The sequence below is a fragment of the Salvelinus fontinalis genome, chromosome 13 (genome assembly GCF_029448725.1).
Source record: "Salvelinus fontinalis isolate EN_2023a chromosome 13, ASM2944872v1, whole genome shotgun sequence".
Classification (NCBI taxonomy): Eukaryota; Metazoa; Chordata; class Actinopteri; order Salmoniformes; family Salmonidae; genus Salvelinus; species Salvelinus fontinalis.
Genome location: NC_074677.1, coordinates 52533497 through 52553739, shown reverse-complemented (window position 1 = coordinate 52553739; position 20243 = coordinate 52533497). Strand labels below are relative to the sequence as shown.

Genomic DNA, 20243 nt, shown 5'->3' with positions numbered 1-20243 from the left:
GAATGCTGTGATGGCATATGACTCACGCATGACATCATCTCCAAACTGGTGCTGAGAGATGTGGTCGAACAGGGAGGTGAGGACTGGGAGCAGAGCAATGGTGGTGTAGTTGATGTTCTGGGACACGCCTTTCACCTGCTGTAGACGGACCATACAGTAGGACAAGACATGTCAGACCAAAAGGCAACAGTTCTGGAATAGTTCCATTCCTACCTGTTTCACTTGTAGACACTTTGCTCTTACCTGGTTGCCTTTAGACACCTTGCCCAGTTTGAGGTTCTCCACCATCTTCTCGATATCATCAGCTGCACCCTCAAAGAACGACCGGAGCCCTGCCTTCACAATCTCAGGCCCAGACTTCATCACCGTCCTGAGGAATAGGGAGCAGGGAGGAATAAGTACGGCTATGAGAAAATCTTGATCCAATACCTTTTGTATTCAGATTGTGAAAACGTTTCAGACAAGTGCCCGATTACCTTGCATCGAGTGATCGTGCCAGGATGTGAAGACAGTTGACAATAGCAGCAGCATCATTCCCTTAAATAGTGCAGAGGAAAACATAAGGGAAAAGACAACGGCTGACTGGACGAGACAGAACTAAATCATCAGGACAATGCAGATGTCTTACCAAAGAGAGAAACTCTGTGTCTCACCAGAGCAGCCATTTTACAGAAGATACTACGACAGGAGAAATCCAACAGAAAGAGAAGGAAATGCAGAGAAAGGGAATGAATTAGGAAAATAAAGGTAAGAGAAAAGGAGAAATTACAGCACAGGTTCAAAAGAGAGACTTGAGAGGATGAATAGAGATAAAAGTGGCTAAAGCCGACTAACTAAAGTGAGGCGTAACAATATACTTAATACGATGTGACCGAGAGTTACCTGGCAATCATCTCTTTCTCCTTGTTAGAGGAATGTCCTCCACTACCCAGGACTTTGGCCGGTGTGGACAGGAAGTACAGACAGTGGTTTTTAAAGTACTGGTTGATCAGGGGCAACAAGATCTGAGACAAACACAGTTCATCATCACATATATTGTTATACCCCTGCAGTAAACATGCAACAGCTGAATCAAATGTCATCTGTCCTCCCCTCGACACGGGCCTGTTTCAAAGTGATTCTGCTCTCACCTTGGCAAAGAATTTGATCTCCTGCTCATGAGGCGACTTCTCCACTCTACCACTGCTCACCACAGCCTCTGGAAAAACACACAAGACAACATTTTGGAGTGTTGTTAACAAGTGACATGTCAACACTGACATTAACTGAGCACTATTTCATTGGTTATTATCATCCACCCTCCTCCCAGAGCCCACTCTACCAAGATGAGCTATGAACTCCTGGGCGATCTCCATCCACTTTAACAGCTTCTGCAGGAAACCATAGGCAAAGCGCTTCTCAATAGATGAGATGTCTGACTCCATGTCTTTCATTCCCCTGGAGAAAGCATTCAAAAGCATGACTTGTTAATACATATTCAGTTGCTTCTAGAACGTCAACGACTTCTATCACGTCAATGACTCTCCTTTTACCTGGTGACTGCAAATCCATTGAGTTGAAGAAATTTGAGAAGCTCGTGAGCCTTTTCCCTGTCTCGTGCCTTCTCCTTTGCCGTCAGGGTGTCATAGGGCACAAGCAAAGGGTGGGCGCCTCCTCCTACACACAGTCAAAACACACACAGTTGCCATTTACTTTGCTAAAAGCAAAAGGTGACTGGTAACTCCGTAGTCTATACGCCCCCCCCACCCCACCCCAAGAACAGAATGACCTCTGACCTTTGGACTGCAGCTCCATCTTCTTCTTTCGACCCCAGGTGTTGTGATAGTTCTCTGCAAGTTGTTCTGCCATTGACTGGGCAAATGAGAGATTAAAAGAAGTGAAAAACATGGTCAAATAACAACGTGTGAAGCAAATAAGACGGACGGTCCAAACTTCAGTGTCATCATACCTGCAGCTCTCTTGACAGTGCCGTGTGGGATATTTCAATTGGTTGGGGACTGTAGCCATGGCTGGGGTCATATGTTGCCTGAAATTCACATACTTGTGTTCGTAACATTCATTAAGACTTTTCATCATCTCTGTCTGATCTGAAGAACGGTTATTCATCCTTTTTTGATCTTCCCACTTCTCCGTACCTGCGCAGTCTGAGAGATCTTCCGAGCTGCCTTCTTCTGCTCAGTCTTGGCTTCATCTCCTTCCCTCGTTTGATCCAGAGTCCACTCCCACGCAATCATGGCCTTCATGGACTCTTTGATGGGCCAACGGTAGATCTCCTTGTCCTATAAGGGAAGAGATTGGTTCAGACTGAGGGCATCAGTGAGCAGCAACATGAAGACCTGCGGTGGTTGACAGAAATCCCTATGCATTGCGGAAGAAAATGATCAACTGTGCCTCTTACCTTCTCGGAGAATGTTTTGTACGGTCGGAGCATGGGGTGAGTTTTTGAATTTTCATCCAACATTTCTCCATACGTCCAGTTATTCTGAATCTGCAGGTGAACAGACATGCAGCAAATTCCTTCAGTTACACAGTGCAACTGATGTTGATACACAAACACTTCAAGTTGATATTTTTACTGACCTTTTCAAAAGCCCACTTGTCATGTGTGTACTCAGCGTATCTGTTGATGAAGCCATCCAATCTCTCAGGGATGATAGTACTAGAATATAAAACATCGTAGACTTCAGTACGCCATAGTCATAACTTACTATACAGTAGCTAAAAGCAGAGGATATTGCGTAATATTTCTGAAAATATCAACACTACCCGTTGATACTGTGTCTTATCTATTTAAGCTAGAAGGCCCGAGGAGGTGTGGTATATGGCCAATATATCACGGCTAAGGGCTGTTCTTACCCATGACGCAACACGGAGTGCCTGGACACAGCCCTTAGACGTGGTATATTGGTCATACATCACAAACCCCCAAAGAGCCTTATTGCTATTATAAACTGGTTACCAACGCAATTAGAGCAGTAAAACAAATGTTTCGTCATACCCGTGGTATACGGTCTTATATACCATGGCCTTCAGTCAATCAGCATTCAGGGCTCAAACCACCCAGTTTATAAATAGTTTTAGAGTATTCTCCTATTGGTTTACTGCCTTCTCACTTTGTGGTCTCCACTGGTTTGGGATCAAAGTTTCCCTCTGCATCCACCAAAGCTTTCTTCTCAGTCTTGGAGGAGTAGCTGGCATCTACATAATCTGGAGGGATGGCCCCAGCAATGGCGCATATGCACGGCATGGCAATTTTGAACAGCTCAGCATCAAATTTCTGAAACCAGAACCAGAGAACATAGCAAAAAAAAAAATCTACAATGATATACCATATCAACGTTTTCTTATTGGAGGCAAACATTTCCTAGGTTTCCATGCAGCTGACAGAGCAGTGTAATAGTGTAACCTTGTGGGCCAGGGACTCAAAGATGCCCCAGAAGAGTTTGCGGGTGAGATGCAGCTCCTCCTCTGACGACACTCCAAAGTTGCCCCAGCCGTTGGGCAGGCAATAGTACTTCCAACAACGCTCATAGTGATTGGTCAAAAGCTGCAGCCAACAAAATAAGAGGATGAAATCAGCTTAATCTGGCATACTAACATCTGGATGATAAATTCATTGACTATCTTGACGTGGCCATCTTCATTTATTTGTTTTGTTTCTGTAACGTTTTAGTTGTCCAATGACAGGTTACGACATGTCCATACCTTGAGTGGCATTTTGGCATATTCATTGAGAATTGGCACGTCAAATACCAGCCTTCTCAACAGGTGTTGTAACATGGATGGCCGCAGATTCCTAAGAAACAGAGGCAAATAAATAAGCACATGTAAATAATCTGAATAAATAATAAATAAATAAATAAATAAATGCATCAAGGTTAAACAACTCACTAAAAGTTCACTGTACAAATAGTTTACGGAAGAGGACATCCCAATGTCCAGGAGACATTAACAGTAACTTATAGGGGAAACAAAGAAAGAAATTCCACTTACGCAATGCAGAAAGACCGATTTTAGATAACGACAGTTAGAAGGTGAACCGTGCCAGGGTAATAAGTCCAACTCACTTGCACAAAGCCATGAGACACTCCTCTATAACATCTCTCTGGGCCTTAGTGAAGGCTCGTCCGCGGGACAGACGGTAGATGGTGTGCAGCATGGAGTCGATCATGATGGCCCGGTGGTCAGTGCCAGCGAACAAAAAGGCACACTTGGTGATGAGGGGCAGCACGGCCAGAGAGAGGTAGCGGTTCAGAGCCAGGGCCATCTCTGTGGTGCAGAAAGCCGCCTAGTGGGGAGAAATCCATTTAAACGGTCACATTCTCTGCATTCAAAAGACCACACACAAGTGTTTATATGACACCTAAATCAAAAGGGAACATAAGAGCAGACAAAGTGAATGCCTTATGTAGTGTATATGAGTAGTGAGATAGAGAGAGGATGACTCACTGTGTCCAGAGAAGCAGCTGCCCTCATGTCAGGCAGGAAGCCTACCTCCAGCACGTGAAGCAGGAAGTCTTGGTTGTCAATACCATACACTCTGTCAAGGAACAGCACCATGGGAGCCTTGTGGTCCGGCACAAAACTGGAAGACATCTTGGGTTCAATGACGCTGTTATCTAGACATCACAAAAAGACAGAGGGAATTTGAAGAGGAGAATAATGTTAGGATTCACATTATTTAACGATTCTGACTAATTACAGACATAAAATGGAATATATTGTGATCAAACTAAACTGAAACCCTCTTTAGTTCCATTTCCTCATCAATATTCTCCTTCCTTGAGCCAGCACAAGAGTTCAGTGAATCCAAATGGTTTTGCCTCCGACTCACCTTTTCCAAAGTCTGGTATCTGGACAGACAGACTGATGACTCCCACCAGGTCTTCCATAGGCACCAGGGACCTCAGGATGGCCCTGATCCTCAGAGCCTCGCCCTTCCCAGCCTGGATCAACTGCGGGGCAAACAAAAAATAGCAACGTCTTAGAATGAACCGCAGCAGCTTGCCATCTCCATTCCTTAACCCTTGGCTTCTCTCTGAATGTTTCCCAATGCTCAGTACTCACATGCATCTCTGGAGCGCAGCGTCCCAGCAAGTCAATGAGAGCTGAGTAGAAGGACATGATGGCATTCCCCAGGTGAACCTTGTTCTCCTCATGCTGCTCCTCCCCACCAGGGAACCTACCAGTGAAAAGGAAGAATCAACAAAACGTGTCAAAGGAGAACGTGTTCTCATCTACTACACTAGTAAATACTGTAGATATTTAATCAGTCCCTCAGTGGTTTGGCTCTTACATGCCGGGGAAGCGCCTGTCTTTCTTCACAGTGGGGCCGTCCCTGGCAGGATCTTCAGAGATCTTGATGGCCTCCTCTATAGCAGCCAGCAGGCCGTTCCCACCCTCTCCTCTCAGGGCCGGGCCAAAACACTCTGGCCGACGGATCAGAAGACGCACCACCACGTTGGCATTCTCCTCTACGCTCTCTCCTACAGGGGGGGCATAGAGCCAAACCACGCTCAGTGATGAAAGGTAAACCGAAAGACATCATCCCAACAGTAGTGTATTCCATTACGAGGTCCACAAACACAGACCATTGACGAAGACAGCGAAGCGGAGGAAGTCCAGGTATTTCTCCCCGCCACACGGGTTCCAGCCAATGTCAGGGTAACCCTTAGCCAGGAGCTGGGGACAGCTCTGGAGCCCACAGCCTGCGAGGTACTTCACCACCTGGGGGGAAAAACACAGGACAAAAGAGACAGAAAGAAAGATGACCAATGTGCTATACGCGGCTGCATCAGAGAAACTGCACGTGTTTGTTGAGGCTGTCCAACCTTCTCCAGGTCTTGTTCCTGTAGAGCCAGAGCCAGCTCATTGTTGTCAATGCAGGATGCTGCAGCCACATCTAGAGGGGTGGAGCCACGCATTCCTGAAAGACATCCATGACATGTTCAGTCCCAACACACAGCAAAACTACTCTGCCTTTAGAGGGATTGTGTCAACCTAACCTTATAAGAATACAAACTTGTATTGGCAGAAGATTTTTGATTTAACCCTTATTTTACCAGGTAAGTTGACTGAGAACACGTTCTCATTTACAGCAACGATTTGGGTAATAGTTACAAGTGAGAGGAGGGGGGGGGGGGGGGGTGAATGAGCCAATTGGAAGATATCAATGTCCCTCACCAAGGCCAATGCCACTGTTCTGTAGCAGGTAGCTGAGGTGGTCGAACATGGAACGCTGGTTCTGGCGACTGATACGACAGAAGTAGCACAGGAAACGACAGCAGTTGGTGACCATGCGAGGGAATCTGATCTCCTGCGGAGGAACACATGCAAGGGGAATCCACTGACTTCGGTGTAATAACATTTAACGCATTCCCATGTTCAGCCAAGCATTGATCCTGTTGTTATGAGCCATGTAACCACTTTACCTTGGAGTCGCCACCACCCAGCACGTTGACCATCACCTCCATGACAGTCTCGTGCATGCCCAGCGCTCGCATCAGGTTGGGGTGCTGATAAAACACTTTGTTGCTCATGATGTTTCTGATGGAGAGAGAAGGTTCATGTTGACTCTGTTCCTCCAGTTGATCCTCAATCCATCCAGTTCTCTGTGTAGTCAATTATTTTACTGGTCTACTGTGTACTACTGACCCGATGCTCTGGATCATGAGTCTCTCCTCCTCGGGGCCCATCTGGACGATGAGCAGCGAGCGGATCTGTCCCAGGCACTCCAGCAGGTCCATGGTATCCTTTATAGAGATGGCGTTGATGGTGTAGGCCTTGGGCAGGGCCCGGATCAGCTCCCCCAGCCCGTCATACTGACGGTGCAGCAGGCTGAACATCAGACGCACCAGCTCAGGGTTCTGGATGAACGATTCCTGGGCCCAGTGGATCATAGTGTGGGAGATGAGCTCCTGGAGGGTACCTGGAGGAGAGAGAGGGGAGGTTATAAACAAGAGGCATCACTTGATTGATTGATTGTTGAAACCGAATGAAATTATCCCATGACTCGACTGACATTTACATTTTGTAATGTTGTCTCCAGCTGGAGCAGCCTACTGCTTTTAAAGGTGCAATACGCAGGAATCGCTATGCCATTTGCTGGTTGCTAAAATTCCAATAGTTTGCCAAATGTCAGTTTATGTGACAAAACAAGCACTCAGAGTCTAGAGAATCATTGTAAACCACTGTGAAATATCTTTTCAATAACCCATTTTTTTTTTTTGCAGCTGTTTAAAGCTAGTGTACAAAATCAAAAGTAATAGACGCAAAAACTAAACTGACAGTTGAAGTCGGAAGTTTACATACGCCTTAGCCAAATACATTTAAACTCAGTTTTTTACAATTCCTGACATTTAATCCTAGTACAAATTCCCTGTCTTAGGTCAGTTAGGATCACCACTTTACTTTAAGAATGTGAAATGTCAGAATAATAGTAGAGCGAATTATTTATTTCAGCTTTTATTTCTTTCATCACATTCCCAGTAGGTCAGAAGTTTACATACACTCAATTAGTATTTGGTAGCATTGCCTTTAAATAGTTTAACTTGGGTCAAACGTTTCAGGTAGCCTTCCACAAGCTTCCCACAATAGGTTGGGTGAATTTTGGCCCATTCCTCCTGACAGAGCTGGTGTAACTGAGTCAGGTTTGTAGGCCTCCTTGCTCGCACACGCTTTTTCAGTTCTGCCCACACATTTTCTATAGGTCAGGGCTTTATGATGGACACTCCAATACATTGACTTTGTTGTCCTTAAGCCATTTTGCAACAACTTTGGAAGTATGCTTGGGGTCATTATCCATTTGGAAGACCCATTTGCGACTAGGCTTTAACTTCCTGGCTGATGTCTTGAGATATTGCTTCAATATATCCACATAATTTTCCTGCCTCATGATGCCATCTATTTTGTGAAGTGCACCCATCCCTCCTGCAGCTAAGCACCCCCACAACATGATGCTGCCAACATGGTGCTTCACAGTTGGGATGGTGTTCTTTGGCTTGCAAGCCTCCCCATTTTTCCTCCAAACATAACAATGGTCATTATGGCCAAACAGTTCTATTTTTGTTTCATCAGACCAGAGGACATTTCTCCAAAAAGTACAATATTTGTCCCCATGTGCAGTTGCAAACCGTAGTCTGGCTTTTTTATGGCGGATTTGGAGCAGTGGCTTCTTCCTTGCTGAGCGGCCTTTCAGGTTATGTCGATACAGGACTCGTTTTACTGTGGATATAGATACTGTCGTGTCTTTGGCATCATTAAACTGAAGATGAATCTTTATCAAGAATTATCTGTAATTATTATTACGTGATTAAACTACTTAATCATGTAACTGTAATTAACTAGGAAGTCGGGGCACCAAGGAAAATATTCAGATTACAAAGTTATAATTTTCCTAATATAACTTTCAGATATTTTAATATCTGATCACTTAGTCTTCTGATTAATGAATTATTCTTTACCTCACGTTAGTCTCATTCCAAACGTCGTAAATTGTTGGTTATCTGCACGAACCCAGTCTTCACTATGAGTCATCCATACATCAATTGTCTTAAAATCATTTATTTACTAACTAAGTACTCACAGAAATGCATAACACAAACAAACAAAGTAGATATGGTTACAAAGAAATTATAGGGGGATGTGCCCTAGTGGGCTAAACCGGCATGGCGGCTTGTTAGACAAAAGGGGAGTTGGGGTCAGCTGAGAAGGCACTACAGAGTTGATAATTATAACAATTGAAATGCTATTCCTTTGCACATGAACGCTCACTCATTCGGGAATAATTGCAATCAATATATATATTTACGCTCAGCGTGTCGTCGGGATCTCTGTTGAAAAGTTTGTTTCTGTTGGAGAGTTTGTACGCCCTCTCTCTCTCTCTCTGTCGTGGTTAGAATGGATAGTTCAGAGTGACATTCATTCATGTCGTTATAGAATAGATGTTTCGGCGGTTGTTGGTCTTCGCGTTCAACGATACCGAATTCCTAGCTGCAGACTAGTAATTAATATCAAAGACTTGTTCTTATTCTGTCAGGATAGATAGTCTAAGAGTTTAACCACGTGGGATGGTTAAAAGATTCAGTAATCTACTTACACTTTATTTCCCTCTATGATAGAGGTACTGTCTCGTCTCAACCCTTAGCCCCCTCGAAATTGAAGTAAGATCGGTCTGATGATAGAAAACCCAGGTGGGGGTTTTATTCGGGACATAGAAAAGGGCTGTCTCATGACGCCAGGTCCTGTCTGTGCCCCTGGGGGCGTGCCAATGACTTAGTGAAACTTTTTGAGGAATTGGAGTTTCCTTCATTAAACAGTCCAAAATCACATTACACAATTTCACAAACAGTTCCATCCTCACTTGTTCATTTTATACAACAATTAGATGTAAGCCTCATAATTGAGGCTATTGTATAAACAGCGTTATGGTAATGTGGCCGTATTGTCCCTCATGAGTTTCACAAAATTGAACCAAATGGACCAGTTCGTAGCTGGATTCTTCACCGATCTTTTATACGTTCTCCAGAACATAAATACTGTTCGGACCTCCAGTTCTGTGAGGTGGAAGAAATTCCTTTGTTCTCTCTATACTGTCTGGCCATGAGGCAGGATCTTTCCTAGGAATTTACGCCCTCTCTGACCACCGCAGACTGGGTGTGGGAGACAGAGATAGGGGGATGGTGCAGAGGGAGGGGGAAATAGTGCTCGCTGTACCCAAAGAGGGCAACGTCATGACAATACTTTTGTACCTATTTCCTCCAGCATCTTCACAAGGTCCTTTGCTGTTGTTCTGGGATTGATTTGCACTTTTCGCACCAAAGTACGTTCATCTCTAGGAGACAGAACACGTCTCCTTCCTGAGCGGTATGACAGCTGCGCGGTCCCATGGTGTTTATACTTGTGTACTATTGTTTGTACAGATGAGCGTGGTACTTTCAGGCGTTTGGAAATTGCTCCCATGGATGAACCAGACTTGTGGAGGTCTACAATTTTTTTTCTGAGGTCTTGGCTGATTTCCCCATGATGTCAAGCAAAGAGGCACTGAGTTTGAAGGTAGGCCTTGAAATACATCCACAGGTACACCTCCAATTTACTCAAATTATGTCAATTAGCCTATCAGATGCTTCTAAAGCCAAGACATAATTTTCTGGAATTTTTCAACCTGTTTAAAGGCACAGTCAATTTAGTGTATATAAACTTCTGACCCACTGGAATTGTGATACAGTGAATTATAAGTGAAATAATCTGTCTGTAAACAATTGTTGAAAAAAATGACTTGTGTCATGCACAAAGTAGATGTCCTAACCGACTTGACAAAACTATAGTTTGTTAACAAGAAATTTGTGGAGTGGTTGAAAAACGAGTTTTAATGACGCCAACCTAAGTTTATGTAAACTTCCGACTTCAACTGTATGTGAATTTGGTCAGGTCGCCCAAAAAGTTACATTAATTAATTATCCAATAAACACAATCAATCAATCAATCATTAAGATTGTCTTCTTGCATTGAAGGTACATCTTTGGCTTGATTTTACTGTTTTTCAGTGGGACAATTGATAAAGAGTGAGACTCACTGGGTTTGGTCTCTTCTACAGGTTCCGGCTCCTCCTCTACCTTCTTCTTGCGGAGGTGCCTCAACTTGTCCAACATTCTGAAGAGTCGTCCTTTGAGAGACATATCCAACTCCTCCTCCACCTCTTCCTCTTCAATGTGTACACCTGACAGTGACATGAGGGATGAAAGACCATTGACACTAGCTGCTCACCTCAAATTTAGGCTATATACATGTATACGTTCTAAGTTACATTTGGCGATATAGGTACTGAATGAGTTTGACTGACCGCAGTGAGCAAGTAGGTTCTTGTGAAAAGACAGTAGGGCATCGCGGACCTCGTCAGGCACAGGACACTCCTCATCCTCCGCAATGCTCTTAAAGTTCATCAGCATGTTGACCTGCAGGTGAAAAACAACAAGTTGTTGTCACCGTTCATGTATTGTTAAAAGTGGGACAGTACACAAAGACTGAAGGTACCTGCTCCTGCGGTGGGGAGCGAAACTCGCGGGTCTTGCGGGCAGTCTCGGCAGCGCTCATGGTGAACGCCAGCATGAGCTCGTTGTAGCGGGCTCTCTGGTTGGCCTGCACCTGGCTCACAAACTGGTCTGAGAAGGCTATGATGGCCTCCACCCTGTGGCGCAACTCACAGTCACAGAAATACTGAAGCAGAGTGCACATCTGACAGACAGAAAGGAAAAGACATGAGATGTAGAAATATTGATTAGTATAATCAGTCAAACTTTGGAGGATTTTGAAAGTTACAGTGAACTGATAAGAGACACACACCAACCTGTAGCTTGACAGACTCTGGCAGCTTCATGTGCAGTAATCCCTCTTCCAGACCTACTTGTTCGTCTGCCTCTCCAGGCGTCGCCTCCTTCTCCGTCTCCTCAGCACCTTTCTCTCCATCCACTTTCTCTCCGTCCTCCTCTTCCTCTTTTTCTACCAGCTCCTCCAGCTCTGCCTCCAATTCCTCATCTTCCTCACCCATCCCCTCGTCCTCCATTTCTGTTTCATGTCCGCTCTCCACTGCTCCCTCCTCTTCCTCCTTCACCTCCTCCCCCCCTTCTTTGAGCGCCAGCGTTTGGCTCCCCGCGCCCTTGGCTGTGGCTTCTGCTTCTTCTGCAGCAGCCTCTGCCTCTCCACTGAACACCGTGGGCTCTATCATCTTCAGGATGTGCTTGACATCTTCATTCTCGAACACGCCCATGATGAGCAGGGTGCTGATGAGCTTGAGGATGGGGACAAAGTGGAACTCAACACTGCCTCCTACAGGATCCCTCATGGCCTGACCACCGTCTTGTACAGCTTCTGTCAGCATGGTCAGGGCCTTCGCCTTCAGCACCTACAGGAGAAAGAGAGACATTAATCACCATTGGTCAGTTCGAACAGAAAACCCTTCCACTCTCCCTCCATCAGCCTGAGGCTTTTTACCTGTAGGGGGATGAATGGGCTGAGGGTGTAGATGTCCAGGTCTGTACCCACAAAGCCAGTAGGGGAGAAGTGGAGTTTGGGGCGCAGGCAGGTAGTGAGGCCCACCCCTGGTAAAGCATGGGAGTTGTCAGTGTCGGAGTAGAGGTTGATGCTGCGCGTCTCGTCTGTCATGGGCACGATGAACTCCTTGTTGGTCATGAGGCGGTTCCTCTTGGCCGACTCCAGGTGCATGCTGATGAGTAGGTCGTAGTAGCCGCTCCTCATTGGTCCAGGCAGGTAGGTGTTCTCTATGGCGTAGAACAGCTGGGACTCATCAACATGACTGCATAGGGCGTGAGCCACGCGGTTGTTCCCCAGAGCACAGACCGAGCCGTACAGTTTCAGAGTGTGGTAGTGAAACTTCAGCAGGTCCATACGCTCCGACAGCTCCAGGACGTCAATACATCTAGAGGGGACAAAGGGAGAGAACTGTATGGCACAAGGCTGTATAGATTGACAAGTCTATTGCATCAGAGCCAGAGTGGGTGGCTATTGGTTATATTTATTTCCCAATACTATAGCAAACACTGAAATCAACTAAAACTTTTCCATTTCATCATGTGATCTTCGTTAAAAGCTGCAGTGCCTTCAGAAAGTATTCACACCACTTGACTTTTTTCCACATTTTGTTGTTTTCCACATTTTGTTGTGTTACAGTCTGAATTTAAAATGGATTGAATGGAGATGCTTTGGTCACTGGCCTACACACAATACCCTATAAAGTCAAAGCGGAATTATGTTTTTATACATTTTTACAATTTAATAAAAAATTAAAAGCTGAAAGGTCTTGAGTTAATAAGTATTGGCTCATGAGTGGCGCAGTAGTCTAAGGCACTGCCTCTCAGTGCTAGAGGCGTCACTACAGACCCTGGTTCGATTCCAGGCTGTATCACAACCGGCCGTGATTGGGAGTCCCATAGGGCGGCGCACAATTGGCCCAATGTCATCCGGGTTATGGTTTTGCCGGGGTAGGCCGTCATTGTAAATAAGAGTTTGTTCTTAACTGACTTGCCTAGTTAAATAAATAACAAATATTTAACTTCTTTGTTACGGAAAGCCTAAATAAGTTCAGGAGTAACAATATGCATAATAAGTTGCATGGACTCACTCTGTGTGCAATAATAGTGTTGTTGTTTTTTTTGGCGCAGTGGTCTAGGGCACTGCATCGCAGTGCTAACTGCGCCACCAGAGTCTCTGGGTTCGCCCCCAGGCTCTGTCGCAGCCGGCCGCGACCGGGAGGTCCGTGGGGCGACGCACAATTGGGCTAGCGTCGTCCGGGTTAGGGAGGGTTTGGCTGGTAGGGATTTCCTTGTCTCATCGCGCTCCAGCGACTCCTGTGGCGGGCCGGGCGCAGTGCGCGCCAACCAAGGGGGCCAGGTGCACGGTGTTTCCTCCGACACATTGGTGCGGCTGGCTTCCGGGTTGGAGGCGCGCTGTGTTAAAGAAGCAGTGCGGCTAGGTTGGGTTGTGCCTCGGAGGACGCATGGCTTTCGACCTTCGTCTCTCCCGAGCCCGTACGGGAGTTGTAGCGATGAGACAAGATAGTAATTACTAGCGATTGGATACCACGAAAATTGGGGAGAAAAGGGGGGAAAAAAATAAATAAAATAAATAAATAATAATAATAATAATAATAGTGTTTTTGAATGACTACCTCATCTATGTACCATACACAAACAATTATCTGCAAGGTCCCTCGGTCGAGCAGTGAATTTCAAAGACAGATTCAACAAAGACCACGGAGGTCTTCCAATGCCTCGCAAAGAAGGGCAACTATTTAATTTTTTTATTTCACCTTTATTTAACCAGGTAGGCCAGTTGAGAACAAGTTCTCATTTGCAACTGTGACCTGGCCAAGATAAAGCAAAGCAGTGCGACAAAAACAACACAGTTACACATGGAATAAACAAAAGTACAGTCAATAACACAATAGAAAAAATCTATATACAGTGTGTGCAAATGGAGTAAGGAGGAAAGGCAATAAATAGGTCATAGTAGTGAAGTAATTACAATTTAGCAAATTAACACTCGAGTGATCATCAAATCAAGTTTATTTTATATAGCCCTTCGTACATCAGCTAATATCTGGAAGTGCTGTACAGAAACCCAGCCTAAAACCCCAAACAGCAAGCAATGCAGGTGTAGAAGCACAGTGATAGATGTGCAGTTGATGATTTGCAAGAAGAAATACTGGTGTGCAAAAGAGATTTTTTTTAAAATAAAAACAATTTGGGAATGAGGTAGGTAGTTGGATGGGCTATTTACAGATGGGTTGTGTACAGCTGCAGCAATCGGTGAGCTGCTCAGATAGCTGATGCTTAAAGCTAGTGAGGGAGATATAAGTCTCCAACTTCAGCGATTTTTGCAATTCGTTCCAGTCATTGGCAGCAGAGAACTGGAAGGAAAGGCGGCCAAAGGAGCTGTTGGCTTTGGGGATGACCAGTGAGATATACCTGCTGGAGCGCGTGCTACGGGTGGGTGTTGTTATGGTAGATGACCTGGAGCCAGTGGGTCTGGCGACGAATATGTAGCGAGGGCCAGCCGACGAGAGCATAGAGGTCGCAGTGGTGGGTGGTATATGGGGCTTTGGTGACAAAACGGATGGCACTGTGATAGACTGCATCCATTTTGCTGAATAGAGTGTTGGAGAAAATGTTGTAAATGACATCGCCGAAGTCGAGGACCGGTAGGATAGACAGTTTTACGAGAGTATGTTTGGCAGCATGAGTGATGGAGGCTTTGTTTCGAAATAGGAAGCAGATTCTAGATTTAATTTTGGATTGGAGATGCTTAATATGAGTCTGGAAGGAGAGTTTACAGTCTAGCCAGACACCTAGGTATTTGTAGTTCAGAGTCAGAACCGTCCAGAGTAGTGTCCAGAACCGTCCAGAGTAGTGATGCTAGTCGGGCAGGCGGGTGCGGGCAGCGATCGGTTGAAAAGCATGCATTTAGTTTTACTAGCGTTTAAGAGCAGTTGGAGGCCACGGAAGGAGTGTTGTATGGCATTGAAGCTCATTTGGAGGTTTGTTAACACAGTGTCCAAAGAAGGGCCAGATGTATACAGAATGGTGTCGTCTGCGTAGAGGTGGATCAAGGAATCACCAGCAGCAAGAGCGGCATCATTGATATATACAGAGAAAAGAGTCGGCACAAGAATTTAACCCTGTGGTACCCCCATAGAGACTGCCAGAGATCCGGACAACATGCCCTCCGATTTGACACACTGAACTCTATCTGAGAAGTAGTTGGTGAACCAGGCGAGGCAGTCATTTGAGAAAGCAAGGCTGTTGAGTCTGCCGATAAGAATATGGCGATTGACATAGTCGAAAGCCTTGGCCAGGTCGATGAAGACGGCTGCACAGTACTGTCTTTTATCGATGGCGGTTATGATATTGTTTAATACCTTGAGCGTGGCTGAGGTGCACCCGTGACCAGCTCGGAAACCGGATTGCACCTCGGAGAAGTTACGGTGGGATTCTAAATGGTCAGTGCTCTGTTTGTTAACTTGGCTTTCGAAGACTTTAGAAAGGCAGGGCAGGATGGATATAGGTCTGTAACAGTTTGGGTCTAGAGTGTCCCCTTTGAACAGCTTTCCAATCTTTAGTAATCTCGGACGATACGAAAGAGAGGTTGAACAGACTAGTAATAGGGGTCGCAACAATGGCGGCGGATGATTTTAGAAAGAGAGGGTCCAGATTGTCTAGCCCAGCTGATTTGTACGGGTCCAGGTTTTGCAGCTCTTTCAGAACATCTGCTATCTGGATTTGGGTGAAGGAGAAGCTGGGGAGGATTGGGCAACTAGCTGCGGGGGGTACGGAGTTGTTGGCCGGGGTTGGGGTAGCCAGGAGGAAACAGGATGTTTTTATGCTGGTTGAAGGCAGTCAGGTCTGGAGTGAACCAAGGGCTATATCTGTTCTTAGTTCTCCATTTTTTGAAAGGGGCATGCTTATTTAAGATGGTGAGGAAATTACTTTTAAAGAACAACCAGGCATCCTCTACTGACGGGATGAGGTCAATATCCTTCCAGGATACCCGGGCCAGGTCGATTAGAAAGGCCTGTTCGCAGAAGTGTTTAAGGGAGCGTTTGACAGTGATGAGGGGTGGTCACGAACCCATAACGGATGCAGGCAATGAGGCAGTGATTGCTGAGATCCTGATTGCAAACAGCAGAGGTGTATTTGGAGGGCAAGTTGGTCAGGAAAATATTTATGAGGGTGCCCATGTTTACTGATTTAGGGTTGTACCTGGTGGGTTCCTTGATGATTTGTGTGAGATTGAGGGCATCTAGCTTAGATTGTAGGACGGCCGGGGTGTTAAGCATATCCCAGTTTAAGTCAACTAGCAGAACGAACTCTGAAGATAGATGGGGGGCAATCAATTCACATATGGTGTCCAGGGCACAGCTGGGAGCTGAGGGGGGTCTATAACAGGCGGCAACAGTGAGAGACTTATTTCTGGAGAGATTCATTTTTAAAATTAGAAGCTCAAACTGTTTAGGCATAGACCTGGAAAGTATGACAGAACTCTGCAGGCTATCTCTGCAGCTGCTCCCCCTTTGGCAGTTCTATCTTGTCTGAAGATGTTATAGTTAGGGATGGAAATTTCAGGATTTTTGGTGGCCTTCCTAAGCCAGGATTCAGACAAGGCAAGGACACAGGGTTGGCGGACTGTGCTAAAGCAAACTTAGGGAGGAGGCTCCTGATGTTAACATGCATAAAACCAAGGCTTTTACGGTTACAGAAGTCAACAAATGAGAGCGCTTTAGGACACAGGGCCTGTGTTAACCTCTACATCACCCGAGGAACAGAGGAGTAGGATGACAGTACGGCTAAAGGCTATCAAAACTGGTCGTCTAGTGCGTTGGGGACAGAGAATAAAAAGAGCAGATTTCTGGGCGTGGTAGAATAGATTCAGGGCATAATGTACAGACAGGGGTATGGTAGGGTGTGGGTACAGTGGAGGTAAACCTAGGCATTGAGTGACGATGAGAGAGGTTGCATCTCTGGAGGCACTAGTTTTGCCTGGTGAGGTCACCGGATGTGTGGGAGGTGGGACAAAAGAGGTATCTGAGGCATGTTGAGTGGGGCTAGGGGCTCCGCAGTAAAATAAAACAATGATAACTACCCTAAACCACAGCATACAAGGCATATTGACATTAAAGAGACATAAAGGGAGGCATAAAGCAATCACAGGTGTTTATTGGGAGAGGTAGCTAAGACAACAACGGGTTAGACAACAACAGCTAATCAGAGTTCGAAGCTGGGGCCAACAGATAAACAAAATGGAGTACTATGATTAATGAACAGTCCAGCAGGCATCAGCTTTGTAGCCAGGTGATCATAGGGCCCAGTGAACAGCAATAGATGAAACAGGGAAGCCATTAGGTAGTCGTTCCTACGCTAGCAAGCGGGAGACACGGCGTTCATAAAGATAGCAGGCCGGGGCTAGCAGCAGCGTCTTCACCGACGTCCGGCAATGGCCGGTTGAGGGCACAATGGACGGAATTACGTCGGCAGACCAGTCCTGATGGATCGGCGGGGCTCCATGTCAACAAAGGGTCCAGGCCAATTGGCAAAAGAGGTATTGTAGTTGGAGTAATTTTGTTTTCTAGCCGGGAGATGAGCCTGGCTCGAGGCTAACTGGTGCTAGCTTCGGGACAAGGGTGTTAGCCACTATAGCCACTCGGTAGCAGCTAGCTGCGATGAACCGATGCAAAGGTCCAGAGCTTACGGCAGGAATCCGGTGATGTAGTGGCTTCTAGTCATGTTAGTGAAGAGTCCAGGAGGCATCAGCTGTGTAGCCGAGTGATTATAGAGTCCACTGAGCAGGCCGGGAGATGGGCCTGGCTCAAGGCTAGCTTCGGGGCTGGGCCACTCGGTAGCAGCTAGCTAGCTGCGATTATCTGGAGTAATAGTCCAGAGCTTACGGCAGGAATCTGGTGATGTAGTGGAGAAAAGCAGTCCGGTATGCTCAGGGTTGATATCGCGCTGTGCAGACTGGCGGGTATTATCCAGGCTAAAAGCGGCTGGTGTCTGAGCTAAAGGTAAAGGCCACTAGCAGTGGCTAACAATGACTAAATAGCTAGTAGCTAATTAGCTGGTTAGCATCTGATGGCTAGCTTCTGATGGATGTTCTAGCTATAAGGTCTAAAAAATAGCATCTATCTATTGGTAGCTGAAAAAAAATATGAAAAAAATTAAATAAAAGCAGACATTGAATATCCCTTTGAGCATGGTATTAATTACACTTTGGATGGTATATCAATACACCCGGTCAGCACAAAGGGTCCTTCCTAACTCAGTTGCCAGAGAAGAATGCTCAGGGATTTTTAACATGAGGCCAATGGTGACTTTAAAACAGTTACATTAATGGCTGTGATAGATGAGAAAACGGATCAACAACATTGTAGTTACTCCACAATACTAACCTAATTGACAGAGTGAAAAGAAGGAAGCCTGTACATAATACAAATATTCCAAAACATGAATCCTGTTTGCAAAAAGGCACTAAAGTAATACTGCAAAAAATGTGTTATGTTTGGGGCAAATCCAATACAACACTCTCCATATTTTCAAGCATAGTGGTGGCTGCATCATGTTATGGGTATGCTTGTATTCGTTAAGGACTGGGGAGTTTTTCAGGATAAAAAATAAATGGAATGGAGCTAAGCACACGCAAAAACCTAGAGGAAAACCTGGTTCAGTCTGCTTTCAACCAGACACTGGGAGATGAATTCACCTTTAAACAGGACAATAACCTAAAACACATGGCTAAATCTATACTGGAGTTGCTTACCGAGAAGGCAGGGAATGTTCCTGAGTGGCCGAGTTACAGTTTTGACATAAATCTACTTGAAAATCTATGGCAAGACTTGAAAATGGTTGTCTATCAAATGATCAACAACCAATTTGACAGAGGTTGAATAATTCTGAAAAGAATAATAGGATAATACTGTACAATCCAGGTGTGGAAAGCTCTTAGAGACTTACCCAGAAAGACTCTCAGCTGTAATCTTTGCCAAAGGTGATTCTAACATGTATTGACTCAGGTGTGAATACTTATGCAAATGAGATATTTATGCCTTTCATTTTCAATAAATTTGCAAACATTTCTAAAAACATGTTTTCACTTTGTCATTATGGGGGATTTTGTGGGTAGATGGGTGAGAAAAAAATATTTAATTTACGTGTAATCAGTCAAGGGGTATTAATACTTTCTGAAATATTTGTACGTTCTCAACATATGAACAATAGCTACCATTCTTGATTACTTGATAATCAGTTCTTTAAATAGAATAATCCTCTGCTTAGAGATCAGTAACTGTGGCCGTGTTCTGACCTGTTCTCCTCAGGGATGTGCAGGGCCATCATGGTGAGAGGCTCTCTACACTCCACCATCCAGCCGTGCCTCTCGTTCACACGGCCCGTCTCTGGGGACAGGAAGTGGTTGGGCATACGGCTCCAGATGACTGGGGTCAGCATCTGGACGTCCAGCCTGGGAGGACACTGGGGGACCGGGTTCTTACGCTCACTGCGGAACATGGCTGCCGAGATAGGCATGATGTTCTGCGGCGAGAAGAGAGAACAAACACTTACTTTGGAGAGTAGAAGGGTGGTCGTTTGAAGTGACATAGGTTGAGTGAAAAAGGGGGAAAAACACATCCATAACAATTTAAAAACAGACAGTAATGAGTTAACACTGTAAAAGCAGACAGTGACAAATCTACTTGAGTGATTCTCTGTGAGTCTGACCTTGAGCTTGCCCAGCTCCACTTGTAGCATGTTCTGACTGGAGGGCAGGACAAAGACAGCTGGGAACAGTTTCGTGTTGGGCTCCACCTGGAACAAACAACCAGTGTCACAGACGAAGCCCAAAGCAGTTTGTACTTTTCCCATTAAGTCCATTAACCCTTGACATTCTTCTGGGTAAATAAATACATATTTACACTGTGAATACAGCATCTCACCTGGTAGAAGGTGTTGATCTCTTTCCCGTTGGCTGTGAAAGTCATGAGTCCTGTGTCCAGGTCAATAAGGCAGCCAATCACAAAGTCCTCCTGACTGACACGGGTCTGCTGGGAGCTGCTGAACTCCCCTCCCCACACCATGTAGCAGTTACTGCGCTTCATACTGAGGGAGACAGGAGAGAAAACAGTACGCTAAGATAATATCTTAATATCTCTGTGTGTGTGTGTGTGTGTGTGTGTGTGTGTGTGT

General features: G+C 45.4%; 1 protein-coding gene across 3 annotated transcripts in view; it reads right to left on the bottom strand.

The window, feature by feature from the left end:
* Nucleotides 1–20243, bottom strand: part of LOC129868982 (ryanodine receptor 1-like) — a 69385-nt gene that overhangs the window by 32824 nt on the left and 16318 nt on the right. For all 3 annotated transcript variants that reach the window (XM_055943389.1, XM_055943390.1, XM_055943391.1), the window contains 34 exons: nucleotides 19994–20156; nucleotides 19779–19865; nucleotides 19366–19592; nucleotides 11989–12433; nucleotides 11345–11899; nucleotides 11032–11232; nucleotides 10841–10952; nucleotides 10574–10717; nucleotides 6655–6928; nucleotides 6432–6546; nucleotides 6184–6316; nucleotides 5832–5926; nucleotides 5592–5727; nucleotides 5297–5486; nucleotides 5068–5182; nucleotides 4835–4955; nucleotides 4450–4619; nucleotides 4068–4288; nucleotides 3706–3796; nucleotides 3407–3547; nucleotides 3114–3277; nucleotides 2581–2659; nucleotides 2399–2488; nucleotides 2136–2279; nucleotides 1949–2026; nucleotides 1776–1851; nucleotides 1533–1656; nucleotides 1322–1437; nucleotides 1131–1198; nucleotides 883–1004; nucleotides 629–678; nucleotides 477–537; nucleotides 244–370; nucleotides 27–138 (listed from right to left, as the gene is read on the bottom strand). In XM_055943389.1, the coding sequence (XP_055799364.1) occupies nucleotides 27–138; nucleotides 244–370; nucleotides 477–537; nucleotides 629–678; nucleotides 883–1004; nucleotides 1131–1198; nucleotides 1322–1437; nucleotides 1533–1656; nucleotides 1776–1851; nucleotides 1949–2026; nucleotides 2136–2279; nucleotides 2399–2488; nucleotides 2581–2659; nucleotides 3114–3277; nucleotides 3407–3547; nucleotides 3706–3796; nucleotides 4068–4288; nucleotides 4450–4619; nucleotides 4835–4955; nucleotides 5068–5182; nucleotides 5297–5486; nucleotides 5592–5727; nucleotides 5832–5926; nucleotides 6184–6316; nucleotides 6432–6546; nucleotides 6655–6928; nucleotides 10574–10717; nucleotides 10841–10952; nucleotides 11032–11232; nucleotides 11345–11899; nucleotides 11989–12433; nucleotides 19366–19592; nucleotides 19779–19865; nucleotides 19994–20156 (5147 nt within the window). The remainder of the gene's footprint in view (nucleotides 1–26; nucleotides 139–243; nucleotides 371–476; nucleotides 538–628; nucleotides 679–882; nucleotides 1005–1130; nucleotides 1199–1321; nucleotides 1438–1532; nucleotides 1657–1775; nucleotides 1852–1948; nucleotides 2027–2135; nucleotides 2280–2398; nucleotides 2489–2580; nucleotides 2660–3113; nucleotides 3278–3406; nucleotides 3548–3705; nucleotides 3797–4067; nucleotides 4289–4449; nucleotides 4620–4834; nucleotides 4956–5067; nucleotides 5183–5296; nucleotides 5487–5591; nucleotides 5728–5831; nucleotides 5927–6183; nucleotides 6317–6431; nucleotides 6547–6654; nucleotides 6929–10573; nucleotides 10718–10840; nucleotides 10953–11031; nucleotides 11233–11344; nucleotides 11900–11988; nucleotides 12434–19365; nucleotides 19593–19778; nucleotides 19866–19993; nucleotides 20157–20243) is intronic.